This window comes from Cucurbita pepo, chromosome 11 (genome assembly GCF_057944985.1).
Source record: "Cucurbita pepo subsp. pepo isolate OVF chromosome 11, ASM5794498v1, whole genome shotgun sequence".
Taxonomy (NCBI): domain Eukaryota; kingdom Viridiplantae; phylum Streptophyta; class Magnoliopsida; order Cucurbitales; family Cucurbitaceae; genus Cucurbita; species Cucurbita pepo.
Genome location: NC_141808.1, coordinates 2,659,841 through 2,675,596, shown reverse-complemented (window position 1 = coordinate 2,675,596; position 15,756 = coordinate 2,659,841). Strand labels below are relative to the sequence as shown.

The 15,756-nt window shown below is 35.3% G+C and overlaps 2 protein-coding genes across 6 annotated transcripts; one reads left to right on the top strand and one right to left on the bottom strand.

Moving 5' to 3' along the window:
* The first annotated feature begins 3,193 nt into the window (after positions 1-3,193).
* Positions 3,194-6,554, top strand: LOC111804795 (uncharacterized). Of its 4 annotated transcripts, XM_087128086.1 has the most exons (5): positions 3,194-3,398; positions 3,492-3,640; positions 3,742-4,102; positions 4,320-4,893; positions 5,818-6,554. In XM_087128086.1, the coding sequence occupies exons 4-5, from the start codon at positions 4,428-4,430 to the stop codon at positions 5,868-5,870; spliced, it is 519 nt and encodes a 172-aa protein (XP_086984212.1). In that variant the 5' UTR covers positions 3,194-3,398; positions 3,492-3,640; positions 3,742-4,102; positions 4,320-4,427; the 3' UTR covers positions 5,871-6,554. The 4 variants fall into 4 exon arrangements, with proteins under 4 accessions (XP_086984212.1, XP_086984211.1, XP_023545351.1 ...); XM_087128085.1 differs by lacking the exon at positions 3,742-4,102; XM_023689583.2 differs by lacking the exons at positions 3,492-3,640; positions 3,742-4,102 and having other exon boundaries at positions 3,195-3,398.
* A 412-nt stretch (positions 6,555-6,966) lies between these two features.
* LOC111805215 (uncharacterized) lies at positions 6,967-15,143 on the bottom strand. 2 transcript variants are annotated; one of them, XM_023690159.2, is made up of 6 exons: positions 14,710-15,143; positions 14,342-14,534; positions 14,157-14,243; positions 13,207-13,593; positions 8,953-9,115; positions 6,967-8,442 (listed from the first exon to the last, which is right to left on the bottom strand). In XM_023690159.2, exons 1-6 carry the CDS (start codon positions 14,763-14,765, stop codon positions 7,445-7,447), a joined length of 1,884 nt encoding a protein of 627 aa, XP_023545927.2. In that variant the 5' UTR covers positions 14,766-15,143; the 3' UTR covers positions 6,967-7,444. The 2 variants fall into 2 exon arrangements, with proteins under 2 accessions (XP_023545927.2, XP_023545929.2); XM_023690161.2 differs by lacking the exons at positions 14,342-14,534; positions 14,710-15,143 and having other exon boundaries at positions 13,207-13,642.
* Positions 15,144-15,756: the final 613 nt, after the last annotated feature.

Below are 15,756 nucleotides of genomic sequence, written 5' to 3'. Positions count from 1 at the left end.
ATAATAACTTGTGTCTCTATCCATTAAATTATTTATTTAATTTAATTTTTTACAAGTATTTAATTATTGTATATGTTACTCGAGTTATTTCTAAAAAAAATAAAAATAAAATAAAATCATTAATACTTCTAGTTTAATTAAAATTTGTTATTGTTATATATATATATATATTATTTATTTATTTATTTATTATTATTCTTTTTAGCTCAACAAATAAATGGCAAACTTCCCACCTTTAAAAAAAAGCAAGTAGTTCCGACCAGGTGCTATACTATGGAATATGACCTGGTCCATTATTCTTTTAAATTTATTATTTTTTTCTTAATATTTTATTTTATTTATTATTTAAAAAAAAAAAACTTTAAACCTATTTAAAATTTATTCTCTATAACTGTCAGTGAGCATATTAGAAATTAGGTTCATTTCGTTTAATATTTTATGGATTAAACTTTATAATTTATTTATTTATAGACTTTAATTTTTAAATATTCAATTTAAGTTTCTTAATTTTAAAAATTAGCCTTTAAATTTTGGAAATATATATATATATTTCTTAATATTTATGGTTTGTGAAAAGTGAATTTTAAATAAATAAAAAATTTAATAATATGTAATCGAGTGGCGCAAGAATATTTTGAGAAAACCGTTGATCAGGGAATCAAATCCGTACACGTGGAGTGATTCAAAATGATTGAACGGTTATTACAATTTACCCCTAAAACATTAAATAATAATAATAATAATAATAAGGGAATAAAAGGAGGGAGAAAAATGTGGGTTACAGGCTACGGCCCAACTGATCGGCTGACATTTTCGAATAGTATATATACCAATGCCAATGGTCATTTTTTTTTTTATAATTTTTAGAAAATTATTCTCCTCCCACCTCCAAATATAAGAATTAAAATTATGGTTAAATTTTTAATTTTTTAATGATAAAATATTGCAATATTAATCTTCTAATTATTGAATTAAAAATAAGTTTGAATTTGCCTAAGAAATATATATTTTTGTTCATAAAGTTTGGATTAGTTTTTTAAATTTAACACGTAAAATAGGAGAATTCAAACTAATGAGTTGGTAGTTTTTATAATAAAAAATAATATCTAAACAATTAAAAATTAAACTATTGAGGATTTAAATAATTTAAAAGGGATGAGATCAAAATATTTAAATGTCATAACTGAGTTACACGTGGCATGACAGATTGGTTAATGGATATGAGAGTGTGGGCCCGCATGAAATGATTGTCCTGATGAAGAAACTCTAATTATATGGAGAGTGGGCCCATAACTTTGGGCCTCAAAGGCCCACCATACAATGTCTCTAGTTCTCTTAAAGCTCTGAATTTTGGACACCCTAAAAAATAAAATATCAGATTTCAATAATTATTATTTATTATTTATTATTTTTCTCTTATTTATTTATTTACTTTTTTGTGGTGGTTTTCGTTTACCCAGTCTATTGGGAGTAATCAGTTGTCAGTTTGTTAGTAGAAGGATATGGGCCCAGATGGGCCCATATGGGCCCAATTACAATTTAAGTACAAATCTCCCGAGTAAGTGGAGAGTGGGGATAAGCCTCTTTTTGTGATTTACTTGACACGTCAGATAATAATTTAAGTGAGTTTTATGTGGTTTGGAAATTGGAAGTAATATGTACGTTGCCACGTAAGCCTATGCTTGAATTTTCTTGTTTCTCGAGCTCGAGTCGAGTATCGACATTACACTGTGTAAATATCTCTAGATACTTCAGTTAGCTTCGGTTTCGTGCACATATGTTCACTAACTGAGGGGACAAGAGACCCACTTTTTTTTTTTTTGTTTAATGACAAAGACTCGGGTCAGTGGATGAACAATGTGAGCTTTGGCTCCGTGCATATGTTGACAAAAGCACTTTCGAGTATACACCTATAGCTTTCAAATGTGTCGTTTAGCTTCATGAGTCTACAAGTCTTTTTCATTTCAATACTCACCTTTCAGTAGGGGTCGTTCGTCTTTTGATTAGATTAGGATTCTCGAGAGGGTGGAGGATACTATCCCGCCCAATTGATTAACTAACTTAATAAAGTCAACAAATATATAACATGTAATAATTAATAAGCATATAATGACTTTTAACAATAAGTATAGCATCTAATAAAGGTACCTTTTAATGGCTTATTGAATAATGTTTTTGATAATAATTTAATTGAATATTATTTAATTAAAAAATTAAACTTATGGCAAATAATATATATATATTAAGTGCGCGCCCTTTGGAACATTGTGGGAGGCAAAGGCAAAAGTGACTAAGACAACAGTGGTACAAACATTCCATTTCTATGTAATTCTCAATTTGACCCTAAAGTTTCATTAAATCGTATTTCGAATTATACATACGGGCAAAGATTGTAACATTTATTTAAAATTAGAGTTCAATTTGATAAAATTAAAAGTTTAAGGACTAAATTGTTATAATCTAAAAAAATAAATTATTGTCAAACCTAAATTACAACTATTATTCAATCTAATTATAATTCAGTGGATAAAAAACGCTTAATTTTGATTTTAATAGTTGACGGTCCTCTTTGTAATAGTTGAATTTAAAAAATAAAAAATTTAATAATATAATTTATTCATTATCGAACCAAATCGATAAAGACGACATGTCATTTTAGTTTATTTTAATTAAGCATTTAAGAATTATAACTTAATTTTTTTTTAGTTAAAATAAAATTTTAAAATAGTCTGTTTTTTTTTTTTTTTTATAAAAAAAAAAGCTTTTATAAATATATAAAAAGTATATTTTCTTCCTTGAAAATTATTTATTATTTAATCCATTTCAATAAAAACAAATTTAAATTTTGTTGAAAGTACTAAATTTGGACAATTAAAATAATAATTTTATTTATTTATTTATTATATTTTTCAGAGCCATTATTTAAAGAGTCAGGCAGGCACCCCACCGCGGGGCCCAGCAAGCCAGCATATATATCCGACCTGGCATTAAGTTTCTTAGATTTCTTTTCCTCTACACCCAAATCTACAGTATTCAAAATGTAGTCTCCTCCATGGCGTGGATTCTTCAGAAACATTTTATTCTATGAATCGTAACCGTCCACGTGTTACCCTTATATTGACTTCGGAGGATATTGCTTGCATAGGATAAAGTCCTCGTTGCAGCCCTTCGCACCACGTAAACGTAATTGAATATTTTAATTTAGGAAATTTGATTGGCGTTAAATGATTACTGGAGGAGCCCATCGACTGCTTCAAAGGCTTCATCTTAAACTTCTCCAATTTTGCGCTCATTTTTGGCGATCGATTCACTGAGATTTTCGGTGTTTGATTTGGATTCGACTACCTTTGAATCGTCGGTTTGGAGAAGAGCCTTTGCTTCGAGATTTGTTCGTTGAGGTAGCTCTTTTCTGTGTTGCTTCAGCTTTAGTTTTTGCTTTATCATTATTGATTGTGCGTCTGTTTTGTGCATTTGGCCGCTTTTTGCGCAAGATTCCTGGTTTTTTTTGGTTACTTTCGGTTGCAATGTTTGAAAAGCAAGTTTTCGGAAAGTCAATTACTAGTGGGAGGAGGTTGCTTCAGGAAGAGATTGAATTAGGTTTCTATCTGTGTTTGGATTTAAGAGCTCGAATGATTTAGAGGTATTTGTCTGTTTCTTTACATTTTCTGTGCTTGAATGAATCTGAAACCTATTAAGAGAACGTGATTTTTTTTTTTTTTTTTTTATCCTCTTTTTTTTAAGGTAGGAACAATATTATATTATAGGTTCTCTGAATCTGGCCGACTTCTTGAGTAGAAGCAATCTCTCAAATGAAAGAGGGGAAAAAGGATTGTTGTTGGCTTTAATCGTGAACTTTGAGGAAGATAAATTTAGTAAAACCGTGTTTCCTTTCTCGGATACAGCTCGATTTTGTCTAGGTAGTGGTTATTGTTTTGATTTATCTATTTCCAATTCTGTGGGAGTTTCTACATAGATGCCACGGGAACTGGATTTAGAAAATTTTATGATTGGCTGTTTATCTTGATTATAACAATCTGGAAAATTGGCCAAATTCCTTGAAGAACCTTGAGATGATTTCCTCATTGTCATGGCTTGAATTAAGGTAAAACCGTGTTATCTCTCTTCTTTTCTTCCTTCCTGAGCTTGCGGAATCCTTTGAATACATTCAAAACTTTGGCCTTTAGTCTATGCTACATTAGATGTGATGGAATTTGCTTGTTTGTTTATTCCTTTTGTTAACATGTACAATCTTGCAGTAATTCTGTTTTTTGTCGTTTCGAAATTTGATCAATTTCTTCCTACTATTTTATGCTTAACAGGGAAAAGCTGCTCTATTTCTCGTCTGAGACCTTAGAATCTGCATGTAATTAGCTTATATTTCTTTGGAGGAACTTGGTACTCATTGGTGAAGAAAATTAAACTCCCACATGTCTGTGGCATTTCCCCAACTCTCGTGGTGGTTGCGTAGTGGGAAGCATAAAGAACCTCAAAGCTCTAATGGTGGTTCTTCTTTAAATGCTTCACTAGATACAGCCAACCGGGAAACAGATACTCTAAAATTTTCTTTAGTTAATGGGGCCAACATATCATCCTCGTCTAGAAGGGTGAAACGGAAATGGCATAGTCGGGAAGAGAGGAAAATTGATAGGGAATATGACATTGTTCTTGTTCCATCTGATGGAGGGTGCATTTCAGGGTCTGAGTCTGATGACTCAGATTGGTCAATTGGATGGTCGGAACCCCATGGACCTGGATTCCAGAGCGATGATGACTCGGATAACAGTTTTGCAGTGCTGGTTCCATGTTATGCACGCATTTACAATGATTTTGTGGATGAAACTAAGATCAGTGTCCTAAGTGCTGTTGGGAACATCAGCGATAGCTTTTCTACTGGTAAGAGTTGTTTCTTCTCAAGCTTGCCTTTCGATTTGTGTTGCGTGTTAGTTATTGCTTTTGCCTCCCAAAATAATCTTCTAGTCCTCTTTCGTAAATAGTGAACTCATTAACTTCGTTCATTTCCTATGATAGCTTAATTTCATTGCCCACGATCGAACTTATAATGTAAATAATGTACATCAGGTCCGTATTCCAAACAAGAAAAAACTTTTATGTAATTTAATTGTTATCTCATATTCATAGACCCTTAGTTTTTTTAGGATGATTATACTATTTCCTTTTCTGAATCATGCTCGGGAGTCATTGTGAGACTTCATCTTTAAGAAATATTACTTGACACATTCCCAATAGGATAATTATGCATTAGAAAGATATCGGCAAATCGAAGAACAACTGAAGGATCTATCTTTGTTTCCAAGAAAAGGGTGTCACCAGATCCTTGTTTGCATTTCTTGTAGCAGAGCTAACACAAATTTATGTACATTTATGTAGTAAAGTGATGAGTAAAGATCTCTTGAATGATTGGTACGATTTCTGGTGCAAGTAAAGAAACTCCAGACATGGAGGAGCCGTTAGTTAAAAGTGATTTTGATCATTGGAAACCAATCCAGTAGTTAAATCTATTCTCTATCTGTAGAACTGATTGAGCAAATAGGCTTAGAGCTGATAATAATGACAAGTTCAGAATGATAGAATCAAACCCAACTTCTAGACTTCACCGAATTATATTCTAATTGCTTTGGGCCTCTGCGGCAATATTTACAGTTTCCTTGTTCTGTTTGATTTCGTACTGACTTCATATGGTATGATTGTTCTCTGGCCAAATTGAATAATACTAAATTAGTAGCGACATGTGTTAATTTCTTTTCGGTTGCTTTATGTTTTGTTGTAAGCTGATTATGTCTGCACTTTTCCATGAAGCAGAGAGCAAGAAATACATGGAACAGTGGCTGTCCTCTCTTCAGAACTGCTGATAAACAGGATTTATATTGGTTGCACGCGGACGCTAATGCCTTGTTTCCAAGAAGAAAACAATTTGTGATCTTAAGCCATTTAAAAATTAAAAAAAAAAAAAGAAAAAAGAAAAAGAAAAAGAAAAAGATGATACAGGACTATCTATTCTGGCTTCGTTTGATTTACTGCTGGGAAGCAAATTGGATGAACAGATTGGATGCAACCAGTGGGTGAAGGTCTCATCTTTTCAAAAAAAATTTGACCATGTTCTTAAGAAGAGAGAGGCCTAAATTATGACCTCATCTGTGTTGAAACCTGTTAAAATGGGATGTAAATACTTTAGAGACTCCTATATAAACATGGAAGGGAGACAGGAGGAAGAAGGCTGAGACAACCAGCTGGGGTTTGATGAAAAAGAATATTAAGGAGGTGCGAGTGCAAATGTCTTGTTATTCTTTGAAGTTCAGTTCAGTTCAGTTCATGTATAAAGTGGGAAGGTGTTTAGTTTAGTTTAGTTCATCTGAAAGTTGCTGTAAAAGTGACTCATTTATGCATGCATCGTGTAAACATGATTTGAGTGGGCTTAGTTCATCTAAATATGGCTGTAAATGTTGACCCATTTGTAAAATTTGTTGTACATAATGACACAGTTGTGCTGTCATGTAAATATTTCTCTCCCCATTCAATGTAATATTCTTTAGATATTTACAGCATTATGAACAGTGAATAATTTCATCTGTTCACATAGTAAAACTTAGACTCAATAGGTTTAAAAGGCTATACTAGATTTAATTAGCGGGATAATAACAATCAAACCTTATAAATTGTAGAATATTAGTTCTCATTTCTGAACTCTTAGTCGAGAATATATTTTTTTTCTTTTTGAACTGTTAGTTGAAAATACATGAAAAAAGAGCTTCCAAAATTTAATTACTTTCTCCCTCTAGAAATTTTGTACAACACTGAAACTTGAATACAATTTTTAGAACATAACCGAATATACATACAATTATTATAATTGAAAGACAAACAAATACGCTTGAAAAGATGTACTAAACCACTGTTTTTTTTTTTTTTTTTTTTTTTTGGGGCAATGCATTTACAGTAAACAAGAGAGACAAAATAAACATACTGTTAGAGGGCTTGTAGCTAGATTTGAACAGAAGTCAAAGCAACGATACCAAGTTTTCCATGTTAGTATATGAACAGCGAACCCTGAGTCCAGACCTTGACATGGATCAGTCAGGAGGCAGAAGAATTTTGAAGTCAGAAACGTAAATGAAACAGGAATTTGAAGAACAAATCAAAATAAATACAGGTACAGAAGATGTTTCTGATTATATGTTGCTGTTCTTCCTTTCATTTCAGGTCAAATGGCTGCTGCTTCTCCGTGATTACGGTGGGGGATGCAAGTTAAAGCAAGTAGATGAAAATATCACATGAATAGCAGGCAATTTAATCAAAGAGGGAGGCGGTCACATTCAAAGCGAAAGTTATTACTCGACTATGCTTGTTAATGAACAGGAAAAGCATCGAGAATACCTGCGCTCAATATCTGAATAAAATCGTTCCCTTCATCTGGAGTAGGATAAATTTAGCTCTTAACCGCTGTGTTTCCTTCCAAAATCTCATTTACAGCCTCCTTGTGCCCTGAATTTTCGCTACATCCATCTGCTTTCGTAATTGGCGTATCCTTTCCATCACTGTCAATGTCCATGTCCTGAGGTTTAGATCTCTCAACCTGTGACTGATTCATGATTTCTTGCTGATCTGAGGAAACGGGAACCGCACTGGTATTACTGTTTTGTCTCTCTTCTACCTGGTTGCAAGTTTCAACTTTAATATAGCCATCAGCTGTTGGCGTGTTTTGTGAACTACTACTACAATTGCTAGTCTCAGTTGTCTGTCTTTTCAAAGCTGGTCCTAAGTCTGCTGGCTTTTCATCTAGAACTCTCTCAGATATTGATTTTCTTGAAAGACAATGATCATTCTTTTGGAATGTGGTCTGTACACCACCTAAACCACGACCTCTAACGTCTTCCACTGTCTTGATCTCCTTTTCTGACAATGGATCAGCAGCTGCTGTAACTGAGGCTACAGCAATATTCTGGTCTGTTGGCACACTTGATAATGTGGCTGTTTGTAGAGACGTGGTCTTCACAGGGACACCACGAGACAGAGATGGCATGACCGCAAGAGTGTTAGAGAGGGTGGTTGTCTTAATACTAGGATGAGCTTCTAAATGGTTCGACCCCCTGCCAGGAGTGGGTGTTTTGGTTGAAGCAGGGATTTTGGCCGTGATATGGATGGCATTCTTCGACTGAGCGGCCTTGAGTAAAGATGCAGCATCCGCTGGTGAAGCTATGCGAGCCCCAGCAGCAACTGCAGCAGCTCTAACAATACAGTCTGAATCAAAAGAAGACTTTGGAATCATCTTCTTGGATGTGGTAACCTGAGCTTTGGCTGTTAGACTTGACGATCCAATGGGAGATGGTTTTGTATGTGTAGGGCTTTGCTGTAATTTATCTTGTACTTGTTCCGATGTGGCAGAAACGGCAAGGGAGCTACCATTACCAATCTTATTTGTACTGGCTGGTCATTTGGAAAAAGGAAAAAAAAGGTCAAAAAAAGGAGAAGGAAAAAAAGAACATTGAAATTGTGACAATGAGAAACATCAGAAACCTATTGTGTTAACAGGAGTATGAAACTTCTCTTCACAAACATTAAACGTTAGACATACACAGACATCAGAGTACAGTAACTGAAGAAAGATCGTGTGACTGTCAACAGGAACTATTCAAATAAGGCATCTCTTCTCCGACGCTTGCATGCATAAAATACATATACCAATTTAAATCTCCAAGAATAAACACCAGTTCCCTATAATTTTGCCAAAACCACATCTCATAGCCACAGAATAGAGTCAACAGACTAAGATGTTGATGATAAACCCCATTTTTACAGAACATACGCATATCCACAACATGCTAGATAATGAGTGAACATTCAATAAAATCTTCCAGATTAGCCCATTTATCTCAATTCTTAAGTGGAGAACTAAGTTTCCCTTTCAAGGAAGAAACCTATAGAAGACAGTTTTACCTGAGCCACTTATTCGAGCTGCTTTCAAGCTACCAACAACATGCCTATCGAGTGCTAAGGACATTGCATGACGCGCCGCCAGCTGCACCTCAGATAGATGTGTACCAGCTGTGTTGGCTCCCACAGTCAAATTTCCATGCTTCTTTTTAATAATTGCCCATCTCTACAGGACCAAAGAGTTGGGTTATATTTCAGAGACGAGAAATATTAATTGGAGAGTTGAGCATAGGCTATAGCCGATACAGGCTACATCAAAGACATTTTAAACCAGTCACATAGTAATTTTGAAAGAATTATAAGCAAATGTCGATAAAAGACTCCGCTGCTGGGATTTGAACCCTGGACAACTGGATCAAACCCAGATCTGGCCTAACTGGATAACAATGGACAGTGGATTCTGTTGGTTGCTTCATTTTAATGTCTTGGAAGTCATAGTTAAGCAGCTTTGGCGAGACTAAACACAATGAGAAATGTGAAATGGAATGATAAGGAAGCGTGTTAAGATTAGAGAGAAATATCACCACAATCAACTTGAATTTTGGGGGTTACTAACCAATGCTACAACTTCGAACTGTAACATGAAGATAGCAAAAAGTTTTGAACTGTTTTGTGCCAGGAGGGAAGCATTGTTATGAGGAATGTTGTATCCATCCATGATACAACTTGAATAGCATTTTTCTTTTATAAACAAGAAAAGTTTCATTAACCAAGAGAGAAGTACAAGAATAGCTAGGAGGTCAAATAGGCCAAGCCCACTCAAGCATTGCAAGAGATTTACAAAAACAAATAGAAATAAAAAAAATGTTATTGTTTCTTTGAATCCAAAATTTCCAGCTGTTATGGTTGGAAACTTTGAAGAATAATCTTAGTGAGTATTCTTCAGTTCTCTTTCGTGTATGCCGAGTGCTTGGGAACCTTGGGAGTGAGTGGTGGAAATTCAAAGAAGTACTGTCTCCTCTCTGAAAAATGTATAGGATGTGAAACGAGTCGTGGTGTTAACCATAGATAATAAGATCTCATAATAACAGTGTGTACTGCTGGATCTACAAGAGGTTTCATTTTCACTTTCCACTCACTTTCCACTCACTTCCCATTTGTTGATAGAAACTGATGGTTACAAAGCTAAGATGAATGGAAGGTTCTGTAGAGTGGTCTCTGTAAGTTGCTCCTAAAGTCAACATAATACCAAAATTAGGAGTTAAGCCACCCCACAGCCCAGCCTCACCACTGCAGATGCTTCCGACTGCTACTCCCCGCCACCTTCAGTTGCTGCTCCACATCGTATCTGTCCACCATAGGCCAGCCTATACTCTTTCCCATTTTTATTCTCTAATCCTACCCAACCCTTTGTCCTGCCTATCTTCTCTTGCCACAGATTCATTTGCTGCTCCCTGCTGTCTTCCACCGTTCCCCATTGGATTCAACCTCCACTCTTTATCGTTTCCGTCGGACTCACATTGGCCCATACTCTCTCCAGCTTCTCTTTTTTCCACGATGATAGGAGTTGTTATATCTGTAAACTTTACTTTTGTATCTAGTATGAAAACGACATGGATTTGGTTGAAGATATGAAGAACAAATTGAGGATTCCCCTCTCATTCTCTCATCTTTCCAAATCATGTTGAGGAAGGAAAAATATTACAGTTGAAGCTAGTCAAATATAAACAAGCCCTCAGAAGTTATGCGGAAGCGGTACCAAGGACGAGATCCTATGCTTCTTTATTTTGGGTAAGGGGAAAAAAATAGTGGAGATGAACTTCAATTCTATCTTGGTGGTTCCTTCCCACTTATCGGAGCTAGTCAAATATAAATAACTCCTCAGAAGTTATGCAATTGCGGGTACCAAGAAAGAGTTCAAATGCTTCTTCATTTTGGGTAAGGAAAAAAAATAGTGGAAAAGAACTTCAATTCTATCTTGGTGGTTTCTAGATAGCTAGCCGACAACTCTTGGAAGAACATTCATTTTACTTTTGAGGTTTATTTTCAATCCAAGATTTCCATTAATCCCTTCATGGCAGGCACATAAAGTGTTTTTGAAATTGAATGCTGGTTTTTCTAAGTTGGAGTTTGATGGAAAGTGGAGGCAAATTGAAAATTTTCACTTGACAATTGAGAAAATTTCCCAAGAAAAACATTATCATCCAAAGCTTATTGAGGGATATGGTGACTCGATTTTTTGAGAATTTACCTTTGCCTTATTGGAAACATTCTTGTTCTCGGACTCTTAATCTTCTGATTTGTGGTTTCATTCCAGCTAAGATTGAGATAACATATTGAAAGTTCGAAAAATTATCTCATTACGGGAATATACATCTTTTAGATCCTCCATGCACCAATCATGGAGATTTTCCAATTCATACTTCTACAAATTTAGTGAAACTAAAGAGAATAAATCAAGTTATGATGGATGAAGGCTTTACTTTGCCATCTCAGGAATCTTCTACAACAAAAAATGTTGATTTGAATTCTATTCCATTGCATGATTTGTTGCAGAAGTCAGATCCCTCTTTCTTCAAGATAACCTTTCAGGCTACATAACATGCTTCATAAAAAGCTCGATTTCCTCAACTGTCTATTTATGTTTTGAACATTTCAAAATCTACTCTTGATGCCTTGAAAATGAAAATTAGACATATTGAAGCCTACCCTCTCCATTATTCGGCTTTGGGATTCTTGAAAATTCATAGATTGAATCAGACATTTTGGAAGAAGCTCAAGTTTGGCTCCTCACCAAAGTTGTAACAACCTCCTTCACAACCTACCAACTATTACACTCATTCAGTGATCACTCCTGCAGGATCAAATGTTAGTTTAACCAAAGGTATCATTAGCTCTCCCACTACTAAGGATCATATCTCCTTCATGATATTGAATCTAATGAAGCATTTAATATTAGTACGAGTAGTGAGGAATCTAAGACACATTTAGTTGATAAAATAATCGATGAATTTTCCATCGAAGACTAGTCTGCAAAAGCACATTTGAAAGTCTCTTTTTGGTTGATGACGGAAGGAATTCGATTGAAGTTTTGCAATCAGTAACATAGTATCATTCAATTCCTTCCAATTTCATTCCTTAATTGAGACTTGTGAGCTACAAACGAAAGAAACCGCGTCTCAGTCACTATAAATTAAGATCTAATTGTGTTTCTCTCATCTGTTATGATTACTCAGCTGAGAAGTACTTCTTGGTATTCCACAAGCTTTGGAGGTTGTTCTTTTTGTACTTCCTTGCCGTTCTTTTCAGTTTCAATCTTTTTTTTTTTTTATGCATTTTGAACTTCTAAGGTTTTCGGTTGATTTTATGAAGCCTTTTTTGGAAGATTTTGAGGGCTTTTATTATGGTGGCATGAAGCTTTGTGTGGTTGGACATTTTTTAGTTGGTTCTCCTCTTTTGAATTTGCTTATATACTTTTATGGGTTCTGTTTTTTGTCAGTATATTCTGCTTGTTTTGGGCTTTCTTTTCACCTTCCAAGCTCAATGTTATTTAGTTTCCCTTGGCTCCTACCTCCTTTGGTCTCTTTTGTTCAGCTCGGCTTTTTTGGTCTCTATTTCAGTGTTTTGGTTGGATTATTATTTTTGGTTCTTTGATAAAGAGGATTTAGTTTTATTTGGATCGTTACTATATCCTTTGTAATCCTTCTAAGTGTTTCTTTACATTCCTTTGTGGAGCTTTGTATCTTTTGAGCATTAGTCTCTTTTCGGGAAAATTCGTATCTTTCGAAAATCTGTTTGAGACCCAAGGAAAGATATCATTTATGACTAACAGTAAACACCAAACATAGGAATGAGGGAGAATAATCCATTCCTTCATTCCCGTTCCTAATAAGTTAATGCGGTCATCATGTGCAAATATGCATCAAACTAGGTTATTTCTTATTTTTTGAGATGTTTAAGCATTTTTGTTTCTTTTAGTACAGTGCATTGACTGCAAATCTCACAATTCACTGATTGGATAAATATAAAAGAACCTATAGGCACATTGAGTATATGACGTAGAACCAACCAAAACCTGCATGATTCACTCAGCTTCCATCAATTTGGGACCTGAACAATTTCCTAAACTGCTATACAGTTTGCTAAAATGCTATAAACTGAAAGGTAGTGCAAGAAACTAATAAACTAAGAATTTATAAGAAAAAAAGAGATAATAATAGCTTTTTCAGTAATAAGAAAGAGAGATAAATAACTAAACGCTATATAAAGCATGCTTTGCCAACCGAACATAAACATAGGTGAAAGACAAAAGAAAACCTGAGATAGCTGTGAAGCAGTTCTGTCGCTCAAGAAGTCTCCCCGTATGATGTTTGCCCAATTCCCTTCACCACATTTCTTCACTGCAGCCATCAACTCAAGGTCTTCTGCCTCCGACCAAGGTTTTCTTTTCCTTCGAGAAGCATTGTTGCCATATGTTGATCCATTTGCATTCAATCCTTCAACAGATGGTGGTGTAAGGACTGGCTGTCGCTGAACAGAAACAGGAACTGTGATACTTGCGCCTTTTATAGAGCAAGCAGGGTCTACATTTTCAAACTGAACTCCGTCCCGGTAACTTCTAGGTAGGCTAATAGTTAATGGAGCCTCTATTGTGCTACTGCTTGGAACATTCAAGTCACTGGAAGAACCAGAAGAGATAAATACCTGAAAGAAGTAATTTTCCATGCATTAAGTCGATCTCACAGCCTTAAAACTGAAAACCACCAAGCCATTACATTAGAAACCATTAGCTTCTATGAATGATATAGCCATTATTAAGATGCATAGAACAAAAAATAGATGTTAATCCACACAGGAAGTCTAAATGAATCAAAGGATCAACACGACAATAATCTTAACCAAAAACTATGCCCATAAAATTGATAAATTAGATAATGTTGCCAGTTAAAATTTCCACTTTAATCAAGTCCATTCTGCTCCAGCCGATCAAGTTTTCAACTATTTTAATACATTTTAGATTGTGAATAGCCTCTTCAAGTTCTGATCATAAAAAAAAGTAGCAAGGATCTTAAAAACATTACTTTTCGTTCCTCAAGACAGTTAATCCTCGCTTGATGATAATTGAAACAGATGATTGATATTCAGGAGCAAATATGTAGAACATGTAAGTAAACATCGAAGCAACCAAGTTAAAGTTCAAAATATGAGGAAAATAATTTAAACGGCGATTGAGAATGGAATTCCGATTGTTGATTTGCTTTACTTACTTTCGCACACGCCGCAGCCTCCGTTAAAGTTTCGCAGCTGACCGATGGAAACGGCTCCAAATCACACTCTAAGTCACTGTCATCTTCCTGCAGACAATTTTCAAATTGCAGGAATCAATAAAAGGAACTGCAGAAATATAGACAAATCAAACGGGAAAACTAGTTAATCAACATCATCCACTGACCAAAGGTGCTTTCTCATCTTCTAAATTATCAAGCAACGCATGACGATAAGCCAAATGCCGCCATAGCATCTGGTACTCCCGAGGATTAGAAATCCCGGTCGAAGTATTTTTAACCAACTCCTTCCATTCAATTTTCGCTTCTGGTACTTGTGCCACTTCTTGTAACAACGCCAGCACCGTTGTGGGAGAGTACCTGTCCAATACGCGAAATCTTAAACAAGCAGTTCACTCGATACACAAAGATTCTCCGCATAGACTCCCATGAACAGGAACATGCGATAATATTTGGAATAATTATTGATTCCTTTCTCAGTCAGTACGATCCACTACTTCGTTCATCTTGGAACAAACGAAATTAAACCACTTACCTCCGTAAGATAGTGGAAACGTCATTCTCGTTGAGAGATCGTTTCTGAAGCTTCATTTTCTACTTGATGCGATGCACGTACAATGGAGCAACAACGACGGAAGATTACTTCTCGCTATCTCAGACAATCAGCCAAAACCCTAGCAAAGTATTCGGTCGAAGAGGGAAAAATCTCCGACAAGAGAGCAAATATTCACCGTCGAGGAGGAGAATTATGAAGAGAAGATGAGAACGAAGAGGGAACAGTGGAGGAGTAGGAGTACGGAGAGAGTAATGGTGGCGAATGGTTGAGGAGCGTGGGTTTCACGCACGAAACATACCGTTGAGCTGTCCGCCGCCGGTCGATGAAACGGATATCGGCTACAGACAGAAATCACGGCAATGCCATTCCGGAAATTTTAATATTTCAGCTTAGACGCAATTTTGTGGTATTTTGTAATTTTGATTTTAATTTTAATTTTGAAACTAAATTATTTGGTGCGGAAATTTGGAGTTGGCGTCAAAATTGCCAAATATAGTCCACGAAAATGAAGGTTGATGAGATTGTCCACGGTGTGAAATGACCGTTTTGTCCTTTTTTAAAAAATTCCTAATTTCTAAAAAGAACCGACACCATTTAAAATATTGTCTCGCACTGCAGGCGACGGCGAAATCTCCGACCACTAGGCGACATTTTAAATTTCTTGTCCGACCACTAGGCGACATTTTAAATTTCTTGTCCCGTTGTTCGTATCAACTAGAGATGTTTATACAAACACTTTAGTCACTTTCTCGATACCAATAAAGTTATTTTTCTTTTAACTCTCGAGACGTTCTTACCTTCCGAAACTTATGTAGTGATTCATCCTAAGATGAAAAATGGCTTGAAAATTTGTATAAAGAAATAAAAGATTACACGAAAACCCATCATACTTGTAAGATGTCACAAATAGAACACGACTTAATCCGCAAGAAATTATTGAAATAATCAGTGTCATTCTTCGCAACCACGGATTAAAAATTAGAAAATAGAGAATTTTCACCCCAACACACAAACAAACAGTTAAAG

Excerpts from the sequence above, each read along its gene's own strand:
- LOC111804795 (XM_087128085.1), top strand. The coding sequence starts at position 4,428 with ATGTCTGTGGCATTTCCCCAACTCTCGTGGTGGTTGCGTAGTGGGAAG. Across the intron at positions 4,894-5,817 it reads CAGCGATAGCTTTTCTACTG|CAGAGAGCAAGAAATACATG; the intron begins GTAAGAGTTGTT and ends TTTTCCATGAAG.
- LOC111805215 (XM_023690159.2), bottom strand. The coding sequence starts at position 14,765 with ATGAAGCTTCAGAAACGATCTCTCAACGAGAATGACGTTTCCACTATC. Across the intron at positions 14,244-14,341 it reads AAGATGAGAAAGCACCTTTG|GAAGATGACAGTGACTTAGA; the intron begins GTCAGTGGATGA and ends AATTGTCTGCAG. Across the intron at positions 9,116-13,206 it reads CTGCTTCACAGCTATCTCAG|AGATGGGCAATTATTAAAAA; the intron begins GTTTTCTTTTGT and ends TTGGTCCTGTAG.